The sequence below is a fragment of the Mastigoproctus giganteus genome, chromosome 14 (assembly GCF_048544385.1).
Source record: "Mastigoproctus giganteus isolate SK-2022 chromosome 14, ASM4854438v1, whole genome shotgun sequence".
NCBI lineage: Eukaryota > Metazoa > Arthropoda > Arachnida > Uropygi > Thelyphonidae > Mastigoproctus > Mastigoproctus giganteus.
Window position 1 is genome coordinate 67473763 of NC_143588.1, and position 19481 is coordinate 67493243.

Genomic DNA, 19481 nt, shown 5'->3' on the forward strand with positions numbered 1-19481 from the left:
TGGAACCTAATACTCTAGGGTAAGGAATTTCTTGATAGTTACTCTTGTTTGACCAACCATTTTTCTTTTTGAATTTTTTTGGGCATTATGCAAATAGTGGGAATTGAAAGAAAGATTTTTGTCAAATATTTCACCTAGGTCTTTGTGGCCATAGATATTTGGAATTGGGACAGTTGTAATTTTCATTTCTATGTGATTGTTTCTGTAAGAATAGGTTATCTCAGCAGATTTGTTTGCATTGATAGTGAGATAGAGTTCTTTCAGATACCTGATGATTTTGCACATTTGTATATTTCCATCATGGCTAACTTTCTGAACAATATCACTGGCTTTGAATTAATAAATAGCTTTAAATAATTGGCATATGCCAGCATATTTGAATTTTCTTGCAGGAGTAGTTGTAAGAGATGCTATGTGTTGCATTTTATCCATTCTAAAACTTGATCATGCTGTAAGTTAGCTCTTGTATTTGTAGGAAGTACTCTTTTAGAAAACGATTTCTGTACTTAGTAATTATTGATTTTTTTTTTTTTTTTTTTTTAAATTTAAATAATGCTCTGCTTTTTTATATTTTGTGTGCTGATGAAGTGCTATATTTCTTTTACTTCCTGTGGTATTTTTGTTTACTTTTAAAGTATGGTTTTAGATAGGATTCGAACCAGTGCCATATGACCAGCTGGATGGCTGTAATTACGCAAGCAGTTGGTAGTGCACTAAATTATAAAGTTTACTGAATTAAGTGATAATAATAAAAGAATCAAATGCCACCCTTTTTTTTTGGATGAATTCTTAAAGACAAATTCAGTCACTAATGTGAGTACCAGATTTCTTTCTTAAAATATTTCTCAATTGTGAAATGATTTTTTTTTCCTTTTTTTTTGTTTTTGTAAAGTATGATTTTAAAGAATTCTAGATTATCAAGTCCTGGATTTTACAGAATTTTTCCTGTATTTAGTTTATAATTTTGACCCTGATTTTATTATTTAATTAATGATGTGTAAACCATTTTTTCATTCTTTTCTCTTAAAATGTTAAAATAAAAGCATTGAATAACTTATGACTTACCCTGCACTCTATAAGGGGAAAAAAAAATATCAAAACTTAACACTGTACTGTAATAATGTTAAAATAATCAAATAACCATTCAGTAATGCAATACATTATTTTATGTTATAGATATCATGTTAATAAAAAAATAATCGTTATTTGTAAAATCAAATCTACTCAGATCATACCTACTTACATTTCTTATGTAAGTAAGTATGATCCTTATTTTCCATTTTATTTGTAAAAAGGGCCTTTTGTTCTTTAATTTAAATTTCCTAAAATTATTCTTGCTAATAGATTTTTTTATTAACTTTCTTGTTAATAGCCTCTGAAAAAAGGAGAAGATGAAAAGAAGCTAAAGAATGGAGAAGTGGGTAGTGGTAGAGTCATTCCATTGAGACAGGTATTTGATATTTATCATTATATTAAGAGAATGCGTTGTGTTAGTAGTGATAATAGTGCTCATTGTTTATTTAATCACATAGAGCATAAAAGAACATACACAACAGAAAATTCCCTAGAACAACACATAGCCAAAGGGAATTATCTGAGATATTTACAATAAATTACAGAAGAATGTGTGATCTGTAAATTTGGGACTATGTACGAAATATTTCATAATTTACAGTTCTGTTAATTATTTTAAAAAAGTAGGAGATATAAAATATAAACACTCTGCACAAATTCACACAGAGTAGTGCTCTATCTTTTATATTTCTTACATCATGTTACCTGCATATAGAAGATTTCTCTTCAATGCCTATATTATATTTAATTTTTTTTTAAAAATAAGAAAAAAAATTTTAAACTTGTGTATGTAAAGTTCACACATAATGAAATTATCTTATACGAAACTGGGATTATTCATTGTGTAGCAAATTTTCAAAAATATCCTGTTTAGCATTAGTAGGGCATATGATGCAAGAAAGCAAGCTTATATAGCATCAGCCAATAAAAAAAAAAAAAAACCACCCTTACCATTTCATCACTCATCCATTCATTCCAAATGTTTGTCTAGATCTACCTTGAACTTATTTAAGTTGCTGACCTCCACTACAACAGATGGAAGTTTGTTCCAACTATCAACCACCCACTGGTTAAACGCAAATTTCCACACATCTATTCTACAATTGTCTTTCCTCAATTTGAATTTATTCCACCTCAGGCGAGTAATCTGAGCAAGAGGAAGAATCCCATTAGGACTGAGCTAGCTCAATCCATTCAAGACCTTATACACCTCAATTAGATCACCTCACAGGTGCCTAGTCTCCAGAAGCTGAAATTTGCCTTTCTTGGTAACACCAACTCTTTGTTCCACTCATCAATCTCGTTGCCCTTCTCTGTACTCAATTCCAGCAGCTCTACATTTTTGCTAAAATGAGGCCTCCAGACCTGTATACAGTACTCAGGGTGTGGCCTGACCATTGCCTTATACAAGGGGACAAACACCCCCTTATCCCTGCTAGCAAAATTCCTGTATATCATTGACAAGACACCATGAGTTACTCTTGCTGCCTTTTTTCACTGCTCAGAAAACTTCATATCTGACTGCACAATTACCCCCAGGTCCTTTTCATTCTTCACTACTCTGAGTGTAGCCACCTAGTTGATACGTTACTTTGGGGTTACTGCTACTCATATGCAGTACTTTACATTTGTCAATGTTAAACTTCATTTGCCACCTCTCAGCCCATCTGATCAACTTTTCCAGATCCTGTTGCAGTAGCGTACTATCATTACTGTCATTCTGACTACACAATTACCCCCAGGTCCCTTTCATTCTCCACCCTGCCAACCTTCGTATCATCTGCAAACTTATACATTAACTCTGATATAACTTCATCAATATCATTGATAAATACCAAAAACAACGATGGGCCCTGGGGGACTCCACTAATAACATTAATCCATGAAGAGCAGTGCCCATTGATAACCACTCTCTGTCTTCTACTACTCAACCATCCTTTTATCCATTATAGCAACTTTCCATTAATGCCATACTGCTGCAATTTGTACGTAGTCCTCCATGTGCCACAGTATCAAAAGCTTTCCTAAAATCCAAGTATATGATATCAAAATTATTCTTTGCATCCAATTGCTTTGTGACCACATCATAGTATCCAATCAAATTTGTCAGACAAGACTTCCCCTTAACAAACCCATACTGTGTCTGAACTATAACTAAATTTCTTGGTGTTTCTTTATGAATTTATATATGCTGATTCCAAATATAATCTTAGTGTCTGCAAAACATCAGTAGTTGCCCAAAAATGAAGGAAAAGTAAATATGCAATAATACCATATCAGATTTATTAACATGCAAATATGCAATAATACCATATCAGATTATAATCTTTGTTGCGCAACAAGCTATAAAAAAGTAAAAGCAATAAGCAGAAAAGTAAATATGCAATAATACCATATCAGATTATAATCTTTGTAAAAAAAAAAAGCTATAAAAAAGTTATAAAAAAAAAGTTGAAGCCCTCCTTGGGTTAATGAATAAAAATTTCCTTAAAAGTCTACATGTGAACATCTTTGTCTTTTGTGTCAGTTTGATCATGTCAAACCAAGAACCAGATATAGTTGTTTATCATAGCCTCATATCATAACCAACTAGCATATCAACTAGCATAACCAACTAGCATAACTGGCTATCATAACCCACCTTCCTGTACCTGTTCTCCGTTGTCTGTATGTCCAGTGGAATCTCTCCCCATGATCTTCACTAACATAATCAAAATTTGACTTGAAAAAAATCAAGATGAGAGTACAAGTAATGGAGCTTCATTGACATCCTGCATCCCATTTTTCTGTAATTTTTCATTAATTCAAAAAATGAGCTGACAATAAACTTGTCAGCTCATTTTTTGTAATTTTGACTCAATGTTAACCAAGAAAGCCATTCACTATAAGATGAAACAACTGCCAGGCTTTTAGCTCGCCATCAGCCATTTTGTGTTTCAGTGTTTGTGAAGCCAATGCCTGCTTATCTTATAGTAGACCAATAAATATGCCACTTTTCACTCTTACATCAGAATATTTTGATAACAGGTTGTATATGCTTCAAGGTCCAGTGCTTTAAAAAATTGTTTGGCCAGTCTCAGCCTGATGTGGAGTGATGGGAACAAGTATTGATTTTTGGAACTGAAGGGTTGTTTAGTGCATTGATCAACACTACAGGAGAAGATATCTTCTCCTTTAGCATTGATCTGTTGCCCTGCTGTTCCAAGAGAGAGAGAGAGAAACAGAAATTAGTGAAACCACCTTGCAAACCCAGAAGGATCCTCAGCATCTTTAAGTTCCCACAGTCATCTTATTTTTACTGGTGGTACTTGATCTTCTCCAAGACATGTTTCACACATTTCTGTAGTTTTTTTTTTTTAATATGAACAGAGTGCACAACAAAAATTGATGGATGTGTGTTCCAATTGAGAAGTAACAGGTTTCAAGCATTTACTTGATCTGTCTAGACAAGATGCCACTCTTCTGGATTGTGCCTAATATTAATTTCTTTATATCATCATCATCATCATCAGCCATTTTCAATCCACTGCAGGATGAAGGCCTCTCCAGCAACTTTCCAGTTCTTTCTGTTTTGAGCACTGGCCATCCATTTACTACTCATGAATTTCATCTATCCATCTCCGCCTTTGTCTTCCAGGTTTTCTTCTAGCTCCTCTTGGGTACCATTCTGTTATTTTCTTAGTCCATCTGTCATCATGTCTTCGAGCTATGTGTCCTGCCCAAGACCATTTTAGTTCTTTAGTTTTGATAAGAATGTCCTTTACTTGAGTTTGCTGCCTAATCCATGTGTTTCTCTTCTTATCTAACAGTCTGATTCCCAATATAATTCGTTCCATTCTTCGCTGTGTAGTTCTTAGCTTCTCTTCCATTCTTTTGGTGAGTGCCCAAGTTTCACTTCCATAAGTCATGGGGGGAGTATACATTGATTCATTATTTTACGTTTCAGAAAAACTGGGATATTGCTCTTCAGTATGTGACTATATTTCCTGAATGCTATCCATCCAAAATTTATTCTTCTCTTGACTTCCAGCCATTTATCATTATTCCAGCTAATAACTTGTCCCAGATAAGTATATGACTCCACCTTTTCAATTACTGCTCCTTCAATCATTATTTCCCTTTCCGTGGCATACTTGTTCATCATTACTTTTGTTTTAGCCATATTCATCTTTAGTCCAAAATCCTTACTAACTGTGCATAACTGATTAAGATTTTCCTCTAATTCTTTGGGATCGTGGCTTATGACCACAATGTCATCTGCAAATCGTAAATGGTTTAGGTACTCTCCGTTCACATTGACTCCTTTCTGCGACCAGTCTAATCTTCTGAAAGCTTCCTCAAGGGCAGCAGTAAACAGCTTCGGAGATATTGTGTCTCCTTGTCGAACTCCTTTCTCGATTTTAAATTTGCTACTGTCTTTGTCTAGTCTAATAAAGGATATAGCACTCTCATATATTTTCTTCAAAATCATAATATATGGAGTATCTATGCCTTGTCTTTCCAGTGCCTGAAACATTGCCTTATGCTGTATAGAGTCAAATGCCTTTTCATAATCCACAAATGCCAGGCATAATGGTGTTTTATATTCATTTGCTTTCTCCATTAGCTGTGATATTACGTGAAGGTGATCCATAGTTGAGAATCCTGTCCTAAAGCCAGCTTGCTCTTTCGGTTGATTCTCATCAAGTATTCTTTCTAATCTGTTAGTAATGACCCTTGTGAACAACTTGTAGATATGGGATAACAAGCTAATTGGTCTATAATTTCCAATTTCTGATTTATCTCCTTTCTTATGCAGCAAAACTATGATTGCATTATTCCACTGCTTAGGCATCACACCTTTTCTAATGCACTTTGTGAAGAGCCTTGCCAGTTTTTGTGTTATGTCTCTTCCTCCCAATTTTAACAATTCTACAGTAACTTCATCTTCCCCCGGGGCTTTCCGATTCTTCATTTTCTTCAATGCATGTTCTACCTCATCAGGAAGAATATCGGGTATGTCATATGTGTTGCTACTTTGCAATCCATCTTCCCCACTGCTGGTATCATTCCCTCGCTCCTTGTATAATTCTCTATAGTAGTCTTCTGCTATTTGAATTATGCCTTCTCTGCTATTTATAAGTACACCATTGCTATTCTTCAGTTTCAGTATCATTTGTCTTTCTGTATTACTGCTCATGGCTGCTGATTTAAATCCTTTGTTTTCCCTTAATGCTTGTTCTACTTTTCTTGTGTTAAATCTTATGTCCTCTCTGAGTCTCTTTCTAATGGCTTTGCATAACTCAGTATACTCAATTTTCTCCCTGTCAGTGTTTTTCTTGCTCTTCATTTGTCGTCTTTGGTTCATCATGACAAGTGTTTCTTGACTAATTTTTTCTTCTTTGGATTTCTGTTTCCCTATAGGTTTCTTGGGCTTTATCACTTTCAGAAAGTTGTAATATTCCTCGTCGATATCTTGGTCCTGAGCAGTCTGCAGAAGCTCAAACTTGTTCTTAAGTTCCAGTACATACTGCTTTTTCTCCTCCTCTGTTATTTCAAAGACCTTTGTATTATTTACTCGAGTCAGTTTTTTCCTTTCCTTTCCTACATCTATATCAAGTGTACATCTTACCATTCTGTGATCACTTCCAACATTTACCTTATTCAGGACGGTAACATCATTCACAATATATCTTCTGTTAGTGAGGATGAAGTCGATTTCATTAGTTGTTAATCCATTTGGACTCTTCCATGTCCACTTTCTGTTCACCCTTTTCTTGAAAAAAGTGTTCATTACTGACATTCCTTGAGATTCTGCAAATTCCACAAGTCTTTCACCTCTTTTATTTCTTTCACCAATTCCAAAATTTCCTATAGTTCCTCTTTCTGCACTGTTTTGCCTTTTTCCAACCTTAGCATTGAAGTCCCCCATAATAATAGTGTAGTGGGTTTTCTGCTCATCTAGAAGACTCTCAATTTCAGTGTACATTTCTTCAACCTCTTCATCATCATGGCTCGATGTTGTTGCATAAATCATTATAATCTTTAGCTTGTACCTCTTAGAAATCTTGAGTATTAATCTTGACACCCTTGATGATGTACTTTTGAATTCCAAAATGTTGTTTTTAAAATCTTTATGGACCAGAAACCCAACTCCACCTTCACTCTTTTCACTGTTTCCATTAGTGTACAGGAGATTTCCACTTGATAAACTTATAAGTGATTCATTTCTTCTTCTTGTTTCAGCCAAACCAATGATATTCCAATTCACATTTTCTAATTCCTTTTCCAGCTCTAATATTCTGTCTTCACCGATGAGTGATCGTACGTTATAACATGCCAGGTTCAATTTCCGTGCATGGCAGCCTGGTCGTACCCAGAGATTCTTAGCACCCTCTGCTTCCACTCTGATCCTCTCGCTGCCGTAAGAGGGAGAGTGAAAGCTGCTGGGGACTGAGGGCCATTTGTATTGTTGTGGTCTCATTGCTGGAGGGTTTGGTCTTTTCCTCTTCACGCTGACCAGGCGTCTTGAAGAGAACCACTCTACACGTTCGTTGCCACCTAAGTGACGTAACAGGGCTTACCATCGAGAAGGTGTGCATGAGTGGATTTTAGGGAGGCAGGCCAACCGGACTTCTCCTAAATCTTCTGTAATAGAGAGATATTGGATCCATCAGTGTTTTAGGCTGAGTGTCTGATAACACACAGGATACCTGTTCCCCTCTAAGCCCCATTTCTTTATAATGACCCATTAAATCAGAACAATAGCAGAGGGATTTTATAACAGTGTGAAACTTGCATAGGTGATGTCTTTTTCTGTATGTGGAAGTCCTGCAACTAGGATTCAGTAGATTCCACTCTTAAATGAGATATCAGGGTTGGATTGGATTTGATGACCTAAGTCCATCACTAAATTATCCAGTTCCATCAAATTAGGGATATGTAGTACTTTACTCAAACAGACCTCTGAGGTGTAATTCCAGTTACCCTGTCAACCAGGTTCATAATTCAGTTCTGTCCACTTCTGTGGAAGAGTGATTGGGAATTGATAGGTCTTCGTTGTGTGGCACTGGAGCAGTAGAGGATAGTATGTTTTGATCTGCAGACTCTAAGCCACTGGATTGAAGAAAAAAAGAAACATACACTTATGGCTACTACATAACCATTGCTGTAATGATGACAGCGATGGTTATGTAGTATGCAGAAACAAGCTGCATACAGCTTGTCGTGATCATCCACAGGGATTCCAAACTATAAAATTGGTACCACCAACAGTGTTTGCTTTACCTGCTTTGGACTCCAGAATGAACCTGCAGATAATAGTATTAATATTATCCGTATGGTGCAAGGAAGCCTGAGGCATTTGCTGCACCAACTAGAAAAAAATAGTTAATTAATTAAAAGATAATAATAAATATATAATAAAATAAACTATTTATTTCACTTCCTCCTCGTATAGGTATCTATCCAGCTGATCTTTGAATTTCCCCAAGTTGTCAGCCTCAACCACCCATGGAGGCAACGTATTCCAGTAATTTACAATTCACTGGCAAAAAAGAAAACCCTGAAATCTAGTCTAAACCTCTTCTCCCATAATTTGAATTTACGGCTCCTGGTTCTGTTTGTTTGTTTGTTGTTTGTTATTTGGTTTTTAGGAGCATTAGCAACTAAGGCCATATTGCTCCGGAGATATGCGGTGGTCATTCCCTGACCTTTCCGCATCCTCCATATTTGGTGGTCATGGGCTCGAACCCTGGTCTAATCAAGAAGCATGTGCTACGCACTGCCGCTCCTGCCCACCTGGCTACGGAGGCACCCTCCTGGTTCTGGAATCATTTATAACACTGAAAATTTCAGATTCATTCATTCATTTCATACCAAGAGCTTGATAACTTGACACCTTAGAGGATATTACAGAACTTGGTAACTAGCAAGTTACCATATTCAAATTTGTTCCTCATATCGATGCCCTTTTTCCAATCTTACCAGGTGCATTGCTTGTTTTCAGACCCATTTAAGAAGCTCTGTTTTTTTGTTTTTGTTTTAGGTTCAGTCTCCGTATTTGAACACCGTATTCTATGTGTGGTCTTACACTTGACTTATACAGTGTGATTATCAAATGTTTAATAAATTTTAATACAAGCAAATGTTTACTAAACCATCAACAGGACTAACTTACACCTTAATTTATCAACAGGATATAACTTACACCTTCATTTGATAGATAGTAAACTTACAAAAAAAAATTTTATTTTATGAATACTACAAACTCATATACAGGGTGTTTCAGTTAAACGTTTCAGAACTTCTAAGAGGGGTAGGGTACATCCTGACAACTCGAAATCATATAGCAATTGTGGTGTCGGAAATGCTTTCCTGAAGCGGTGTTGTACACAGAAGCACCATAAAGAAAAGAGACCGTAAGTGAGAAATCGTTTTAATAATACATGAAAAGAAGCAAAAGGTACATGGATTAAAGTAAGTGTTCGAAGTTTCTTCCACGGGCTACAATGCACGCCTCACATCTCCGACGCATGGACATCCGAACATTCTGGAATACTCCAGGTGAATTTCGAATTTCTTCGGCAGCTACTGCGATTCTTGCAACCAGCTCCTCAGCATTGTCAACAGGGGTGTCATAAACTAGCGATTTCATATGACCCCAGAAATAAAAATCAAGACATGATAGGTCGGGTGACCGAGCAGGCCAACGCACGGGACCACCACGTCCGATCCACTGTTGACCAAATGTGACATCCAGGTAGTTACGAACATCTCCGCTATAATGGGCAGGGGCTCCATCGTGTTGGAACCACATTGTCTGTTGCGTCGATGCAGAAATCTGTTCATCTCTCAAAAGTTGTGGCAATACTTGCTGCAGAAAGATCAAGTAGATAGGTCTGGTTAGATGACACGGTAACAGGTAAGGTCCGATGAGGTGATTCCCCTGTACATGCTGCAGCACATTCATTCTGTTCGACGGCTGGAGTCCGTGCTGTTCTTACCCTGTCCCTGTCAGCTCTTTCAAATGAACCTCTCTCGGCTAACCTCTGGTGCAGTCTTGCAAAGAAATTATGACTGGGAATACGCCTCGTCGGATATCGTTCCGTGTGCAAACGCTGTGCGGCTGGCCCACTACAATTTGCAGCCCCGTACGCCAAATGCATATCGGCTAACTCTGCGTTCATGTAATCATCCATCCTACTAACTTGGCGTTCTTGTGCGAAATTAAGATTCCCTGCACTATAGCTCGGAATTTTTGATTCTGCCCATTGGTATATGATTTTGAGTTGTCAGGATGTACCCTACCCCTCTTAGAAGTTCTGAAACGTTTAACTGAAACACCCTGTATATATATATATATATATATCACAGTTTTGGTATACACTAATTTATGTAATAATGTAAAACTGCCAATTTCTGCTAAAAGTTTTCTCGTACTAGAGAAAAACCAATGCCACATGGATACAGGCACATTATAGCCAGTGTAGTTAAAACACATATACACATGCCACTTGGATTCAGCACACAAAATATAAGAAAAAGTTAAATATAAGCAAACTTTTTTGTTACCTAGTGTTATCTGTAATATAACAATTTAACATATCAGTTCTTTGAAAGAATACTGGAGATTTCATCATCATTATTAATCCTTTCTTCGGTTTGTATTTATACCTTCAATTAAATCAAATGGTCAGTCACAAGGTCTTCTCTATGAGATTCTAACAACTCATATCTTCAGTATGCATGTCCATGTTAGGGTACTTCACCATATCTATAATTTCTCTAACTTTTTTTTGCTTTCTTGAAATCATAGTCATAGAAAAACTGTGAACAAAGCTTTTTCAAACAAACCATCCTAGTGAATTGCCTGACACCTTTTTGGCTGAAGCAATGTTCTTACTTCCATAAGGATGTTATATCCCTTCCAAAATTGCATGAGAGGTGTTGCTTCCGTCCCATCACTTCTAGTAAAAATAGTGTGGAAACCATTCTAGGAACAAAGTTAAGTTGCAGTAATCCGTGATTTCTTATTCAATTTCGAAATCACTTGTGGTGAAGACTTTGAAACCATGAAACCTCACCATGATACTCTTAAAAGTGGCTTTAAATTTTAAGTCACCAGTTTTTTTTATATTTATTTATATATATTTATATATATTATACACCAATTTATATATATTTATATATAAATATATATAAATTTTAATCTTAAATATTATATAAATTTTAAGTCACCATTTACCTTGTATTAATAAGGTCAAACAATCTTTTGCACCTTTAAAACCAGGAAATTTCTTGTCAATTGCAGTGTATGTACTTCAGGCATCTTAAAGAATAATCTCATTTGTTCCATGTTGAACACCTGACTGCCATTGTAGCCCCCCTATCTCAATAACTTTGGGGAAATCTGTGGCTGCTTCTGAATCTTAATTAGCAGCTTCTGTCAATTTAATATTATGGTCCTGCAGAGATCTTGTATTTTTTAAACCATACCCAACTTGCATTAAATGGATCCAAGTTACTATTCTCACCATCAGCTTCTCTCCTACAAGTCTTCAAATGCTCTTAGATATCATTAATTGCGTTCTTTTGAATTGTTGGAAGGTTAACTGAAATTCAATACATACATTTTTTACCAACCCGTATTTTCAAGTCTTTCCCTTTCTTCCATTATGATACTGCATATGCAAATAGAAGTAATTTTCTGACTGTTCAAACCCATTTTCACATGCGTAGTGATTTCTTGCTTGCACCGACCAAGTGAAAGGAATTTAATTAGTTAGAGAGTAAACACAGTAATGCATAAAAAATCTGATGTGTCAGATTTTTTTTTTTTTTTTTTATGTGTATTACTGTGTTTACTCTCTCACTTACTAACTGAATTCTTTTCACTTGGTCGGTGCGAGCAAGAAATCACTATGCATCCAAATCCCGACCTCACAAGGTTCTTCAATCATCTTCATTTTCACATGTTTGATAATTTTGTTCTTTGTCCCTCACTATTGTACTTACTGTTGAAAGTGTAGATCCACACTTTCACTACTTTCAGCTCTTATTATTATTTTCATTTTCTTTTTCTTTTCAAAAGTAACTGTTTATCTTTTCTTTTTCACCTCACCAGTTGCAGGAGTACCCTTGCTTTTTTTCTCTTTTCACTCATCTTAACCACTTGGTAAAAACTCTTCTACAAGTTATTGTTCTGCTAAAACTAGAACAAAAAGTGAGAACAAATAACCACAACAGCAATGTGTTTCAGACTGCCAAAATGATACCTTAGCAAAACCAAAACTATTTGTTTTGTATTGTTTTAGTTTCTAATCTCATAAATGAATGAAAAAAAAATTTTTTGATGCTCCAGGGCATTCACAAGATTCAGAGGAGTGTACAGTTGTAATAATCATTTACAAGGATAACATCATAGTTCATCAAAGACTCAAAACTGTATGCAACTGCGGATATATGCATGTATATTGGACAAATAGTATATGAGTATGGAATACATATATCACTGAAATAATTTAAAATACATGTTTTATTTTTAGGGTTATCTCTATAAAAGGAGCAGTAAGACTTTGAATAAGGAATGGAAGAAAAAATATGTAACATTAACAAATGATGGACGCTTAACATATCACCCTAGTCTTCATGTAAGTGATCTGTTTATTAATTTCATTAGATATATTAAACCATTGCTGTATAATAAATGTTAAACATTCCTGAATAATTTACTCTTTTGCATTACTAAGTACTGAGTAAAATCTCCATGAAATTATGATAATGAGAATGTATGATCTCATATTATATTCATAATTCAAGGGAAAGTGTATAATTTAGATGTTAACTTTTTATTATTTCGATGGGATATGAGAGAAATGAAATATCTGTGATACGAGTTGTGGCAATAAAGTTCCGGACTGGTGCAATAAAAAAGAACACAAAGTGAAGGAGCTCAAAAGTGGTTTTATTTTTATTCAAAGTAATTGCCACCTGATTGAATGCACTTATTTCACCATTCTAAAAGAGTCAGTGAAGGTGTCCAAAGAGATGAAGTTCAGTTTGGGAGTTACATTTTTCTTTATATCTCCATCATCCTGAAATTTATTTCTTTTGAGGACAGTTTTCACTTTGGGAAAGAGGAAGAAGTCTGCTGATGTTCGATCAGGAGAGTAGGGTGGATGATTGATCTCTACAATGGAATGTTTCATCAGAAAAATATTCCCGAGAAGTGTGGAAAGGGTGGAAGCAATGTTGTGCAATAAGAATCAGCTGCCTTTCTCTTGAAATTGTGGCTTCACTTGAGAAATGCACTTCAGTGATATTTGAAGCACCTGTACAAAGAACACAGCATTGACCCTCTCCCCTTCAGGTGCCGATTACTTGTGAATCCCACCCTTCTTGTCAAAAAACATTATCATCATCATCACCTTGATCTTGGACTTCTGTAAATGAAACTTTCTGAGCCTTGGTATGCATGCTCTGTCTCTCAGTTGTACTGAAACACCCAGCACTCATCTCTAGTGACAATACAGTTGAAAAAATTAGGATTCTCTTGACAAGTCTGAATGAAGTTTCACATGATGATACTCTTTGTTGCGGGCACCTCTGTTGCCAGGTGGGCAGGAGTGGCAGTGCGTAGCACACACTTCTTGATTAGACTGGGGTTCGAGCCCACGACAACCAAATATGGAGGATGCGGAAAGGTCAGGGAATGACAACTGCATATCCCCGAAGCAATATGGCCTTAGTTGCTAATGCTCCTAAAAAAAAAAAAAAATTTGTTGCTTCTACTCATCCATGAGGCTATGCAGCACAAATTTTATATAGACCCTCCTTTTCCCTAAATCTTCATGCAGATTTTTACAAATCATCTTATTAACATCCAACTCACCAGCTATCATTCTGAGGATCAAACAGTGATCTCTTGCCACAATTTCCCGAACCTTTGCAACTCTATCCTCATATCGAGAGATTGATGAATTCCCACTTCTTGGGTCATCAAGAATGTCTTCACATCTGTCTTTGAACTGCTTATACCATTCAAACACACTAGTATGACTTAACATTTCATCACTATAAACAGTTTTTAACATTTCATGCTTTTTCATTTCATTCATGTAATCTGTCAGCCTATTGAACAATCTCTGTACCATCATCTGTTGGAGGAAATTTGAACTACAAAATACCACTTTTATTTATTTTAAAACTCAGCAAATATGACTGCAACAGCACCAGTCCAGGATATTTATTGCCACACCTCGCATTTTAAAGTTTTTTAAAAAATGACATCATTGAAAATTAAAGAACACATTGGATTTTCATATCTTTTCAAAAATAATATTGATGTTGAGGTCAAAGAAAGACTATCCACAGAGTCATACATAAATAAAAGGTTATATACACCACTTATTTGTATTAGGCAAATGATGCAAGAAAGCAAACTTATATGGCATCAGCCAAAAAAGAAAGAAAAAAAAAAAAAAAACTAACACTTCCTATATGACTTGTCCATCCCCTCTAACCGTTTGTCTAGTTCTTGCTTGAATTTATTCGAACTGTCCACCTCAACAGCAGCAGATGGGAGTTTGTTCCAATAATCATCCCTTCTGCTGACTCAAGGCAAATTTCTGCACATCTACCCTGGAAACATTCCTTCCTCAATTTAAATTTATGCCCCCTCATGTGTCAGCAAGAGGGAAGGATTCCATCAGCACTGAGCTTACTCAACCCATTCCAAGCCAGCTTTAAATGCCTTAATGTGATCTCTTCACAAGTGCCTAGTCTCCAGGTGCTGCAATTTGCAGAACTCCTCTCACTAATTTCATCGCTCTTCTCTGCACCCATTCCAACAGATCCACAGTCTTCCTTAAATAAAGCTACCAGACCTGTATCCAGTACTGAATATGTGACCTGACCATTGCCTTATACAATGGGATAATCATCTCCTTATCCATTTTGGTAAAATTCCTGTATATTATTGACAAAATCCCATTAGCTCTCCTGGCAGCCTCTCTGCACTGCTCAGTGAACTTCATATCTGACTGCACCTGTGCTCTCAGGTCTTTTTCATTCTCCACTACGAAGCAGTTGGTACATTACTTTGGGATTACTGTTACCCATACGAATTACCTTGCATTTGTTAACATTAAACGTCAATTACCACTTCTTAGCCCATCTGCCTAAGTTGTCTAGATTTTGTTGCAGTAGCATATCATTACTGTCATTAATCACTTTGCCAACCTTTTTATCATCTGTTAACTTAGACATTAAGCTTGAATGCCTTATCAATATCATTAATAAATGTAGAAAACAATACTGAGCCCTGAACAGCACTGAACCCTGGGGGTCTCCACTAATAACATTAGTCCAAGAAGAGTAGAGTCCATTGATAACTACTGTTTCTTCTTCCACACTGCCACCCCTTTATCAGTAGTAGTAATAGTAACGTCATCTGAACATAGCAGGGGGGGTAGTGAAATTTCTATCAGCATGTGCCACACTTGTAGGTAGAAAGAATCTATTTTGTAGAGTTGGTATTCATTTGGACAAAGGTGGTGCAAGGATTTTTGGGTTCCTTGTACTGTATGGCTGTGAACTTAGACATTAAGCTTGAATGACTTATCAGTATCATTAATAAATGTAGAAAACAACATTTAGTCCAGCATTGAACCCTGGGGACTCCGCTAATAACATTAGTCCAAGAAGGGCAGGGTCCATTGATTACCACTCTTTCTTCTCTCACTCAACCACCCCTTTATCAATAGCAGTAACTTCAGCTGAAAGTTCTATTGCTGTTTAGCTTCAATAATTTCTTTTCCGCTTTCCTCTCAGTTATCACAAAATTATTCAGCTCCCTTTTAGAATTTGACACACCCATCCCTAAAAAATTCCTTGTGTGTGAATTGTAGATGCAAAATACCCATTCAGTTTGTGAGAAATCTGAGCATTATCATAAACATTCAAACCAAATCATATTTAATGGAGTAACGTGATTAGTCCCTTCCTTCTAATTTTTTCTTAAGTAAATAAGCCTTTGCTGCTTTTCTTTGCATTCTTTACCAAAGACTTCTCTTAATCTGCCTTAGCTTTCATAGCTTCTTTTGTGACTTGCTTGTCTATCGGCTGATAATTTATATGAATCCCATGCATTTTTCTTCTTTGCCACAACTCTCACCAGTCCATCTGACATCCATTTAGATTTAAGCCTTGAACAGTATATCTTATTTGTCATAAAAAGCCTAGTAGCTTCTACAATTGGATCCCTCAATGTCTCTCATTGAGGGATCCAATGTTGTTGCTGTTGGTAACTTCATCAGTTGGTCCTCCTGCATAGAATTTAAAAATGTCTGATATCACTGTAGTCATCTTTAACCAAACCAAAAGCCCTTTCTCTGCCTTTGACAGTACTTCTGTCTTTAAGTAAATCCCATAACAGTACAATGTGATCACTGCCACATAGTGAGTCTTTTATGTGTAGATTTTTAATGTGTGAAGGGTCACTTCACACATTAAAAGGGCATTGCTTTCTCTTGTTGCCTTTCTAACATGCTCTTATAGGAAACAGTCATCCAGAAAATCCAGAAGTCTTGCTATTGTGTGAGTGACCAACCCGAGTCCAGTCAATATCTGGAAAGTTATCATTGACCATTATAAAACATTCTGATTTATTGGCCCCTCTATATGTTTGTACAGTCGTTCATTATACTCATCATGCTAAAGCTTAGGAGTTTATCATATCACCTCCTAAACAGCAGGTACCAAATTACTTATACTGCAGGCGCCTCCGTAGCCAGGTGGGAAGGAGCAGCAGTGCATAGCACACGCTTCTTGATTAGACCGGGGTTCGAGCCCGTCACCACCAAATATGGAGGATGCGGAAAGGTCAGGGAATGACCACCGCATATCCCGGAGCAATATGGCCTTAGTTGCTAATGCTCCTAAAAACCAAACAACAAACAAACTTATACTGTATATTTTTGATCAAGCTCTATAGCAACAGTTTTCTGCCCAAAAATGGCCTTTTATCTTAAAAGAGACAACTTAAACATTGTTTTCAATAATGCTTAATTATATCTGGCAGTTTTGTTCCAAGTGAAAAGTTATTGTTCTGCTTACTGTTTGAAAAATGTCTTTATACTTTTGTTTGCTTGTTAATTCTTGTGTGTAAATTGTTCATCTAGAATTTTCAAATTTTAGAATCTTTAATCAAACTTGATGCAAATGTTCATGATGTTGATGTTTATTACTGTAACTTGTGAACCGTAAAATGAGTCTCCTTGAACTTGTGCAGGATAATTAGGAAACATAATCGTTCTCAGTTCATCTGAGAGGTGTTTTTTTGGGGGGGGGGGGGGCAGTTGGCTGTAAAGTTTTTACTGTTAATAAAGTTTTCTACAAGTCATTATATTATTTATTTATGTCAGTTTGTTATTTGTTCTTATAATATAATAATAATAGTAGTAGTAGTAGTAGTAGTAGAGGCATGTGATGCAAGAAAGCAAGCATATGAGCCTATGCAGCATCAGCCAAAAAAAAAAATTTTTTTTTTCCAACCATTCCCTCTAAAAGTTTGTCCAATTCCTCCTTGAATTTATTTAAGCTAACAACATCCACAATGACAGCTGGAAGTTTGTTCCAGCAATTAACCACCTGCTGGCTAAAGGCAAATTTCTGCACATCTATTCTACGGATCTGGCCCAAAATCCCAACAGCCCATAATCCCGACAGCCCAGAATAGAGACAGTATCTACTATATTGTAAAAATACAGTGGATTCCGGTTATTTGGGCCACCGGTTAATCGGGGCAGCCGTTTATTTGGGGCAAATCTTAAAAAACAAAAACCAATCGAGAAAATAGCCAGGGTTTACTTCGCTTAATTGGGACAAAATGCCGTTTAATCGGGGCAGGAGACCTCAGCACTGGAGATTACCCTACGATTGTCTCCGACCGTACCACATAGTTCGGTCGGATTTTTGGAGGTCACAACCATAAAACAATAAAAACAATTAGCAATCACCTGTTTATTAGGCTTTTCTGTTAGTGCAATCTATCATAAACGGACAGTAAACTCGATCTTATTGAATTTGCGATAATACCGACAGCTGGAATTCTGTGGGTTATTATGGTAAAATGTGTTTACACTTCCATGGAATCTTCAATCAAAAAAAAAAAAATAATAATTTTCAGAATCTTCTCTTCATTCCTATTTTTAAAGCTTCCTAATTTGTTACTCCGTTCTCACTTGCGCGTGTTGTGTTACTTGCAATTTGTGTGTGCCCTCTTTGTTATTGATTGCTTATCTTTTTACTGTTTTAAATTTCAGTCCCCACCAACAAATGTCAGTGAACAGAAATGTCAACTAGTTTAGTTAGTATGTACATATTACAGTACGTATTAATTATTCCGATTATCACGTATATTCTTCCGATTTTCACGTATCATTTAATTTTTTAATTGGTAAGGTAATAAAGGGTAAATTTGTGCTTGATATATCTTTACTTTTATAGCCTGTGGATAATATTCCTCCTATTTTCGCTAATTAGAATCGCTGTTTAATAGAATTAAAATTCAATTCACAAACGTGATCATAATGACCGGCGCTTACTGCACATCGTATAGTGAACGGTACTTTACTATTTTGAGTTCGTCGTAACGTGATTTGATTGTACAGTGAACTAATTGTAAAGGTGGGGGGGGGGGGTAAATTGTATTTTTAACTATTTACGTGAAACTTCGGATAATTGGGGCAGCCGCTTAATCGGGCCAAAATGCACAGTCCCGATGTGTCCCAAATAACCGGAATCGACTGTATATGAATATAATTATATATATTTATTAGTTTTTTTAGTAAGTAAAAATTTACCTTATTAGATTAATTTTGTAAAAGGAATATAAAAAAGAAAAATTTTAACGACAAATACCTCTCTCAATTTGAAGATCATGTTTTCTGTTACAGAAACAAACAGTTTTAAAATACGATCAGCAAATAACAATGACTAAATTAATTTTACTTTATTATATTTCATTTAATTGGTAATTTTTCAAGTTTAATTTTGGTATTTGTATAGGATGTTTGAGCAATAATTATAGGATAGCATTGAAATGCTAAAGATAAAAAACTTGAAATAAGAATACTTTCAGAATATGAAAATTTAGAGTAATGTATTTTGGCAGCTGCTTCATAAATATCATTAGCATAACTAAAACTATAATTATACAAGTATTTGTTATTAGCTGCACTTTCACGAATTTTTTGACAACTAGATTAGTCATGATCATGCTTTGATTTCTCTAAAGTAAAAATCAGAACTGCTTGCACAATTACAGTGATATTTTTTCAAATGGCATGTTTTTATCAGTGTTAAAAAAAAAGTCATCTTCAGTTATTCTAGTGAAACTCTCAGTTGTGCACACACGCGCGTGCACA

General features: G+C 35.8%; 1 protein-coding gene across 3 annotated transcripts in view; it reads left to right on the forward strand.

Annotated features, from left to right (window-relative positions):
- LOC150075192 (centaurin-gamma-1A-like) overlaps nt 1-19481 on the forward strand; it is a 287147-nt gene that overhangs the window by 141234 nt on the left and 126432 nt on the right. For all 3 annotated transcript variants that reach the window (XM_090389157.1, XM_090389158.1, XM_090389156.1), the window contains exons 5-6: nt 1373-1450; nt 12600-12704. In XM_090389157.1, coding sequence (XP_090245283.1) covers nt 1373-1450; nt 12600-12704 — 183 coding nt within the window. The remainder of the gene's footprint in view (nt 1-1372; nt 1451-12599; nt 12705-19481) is intronic.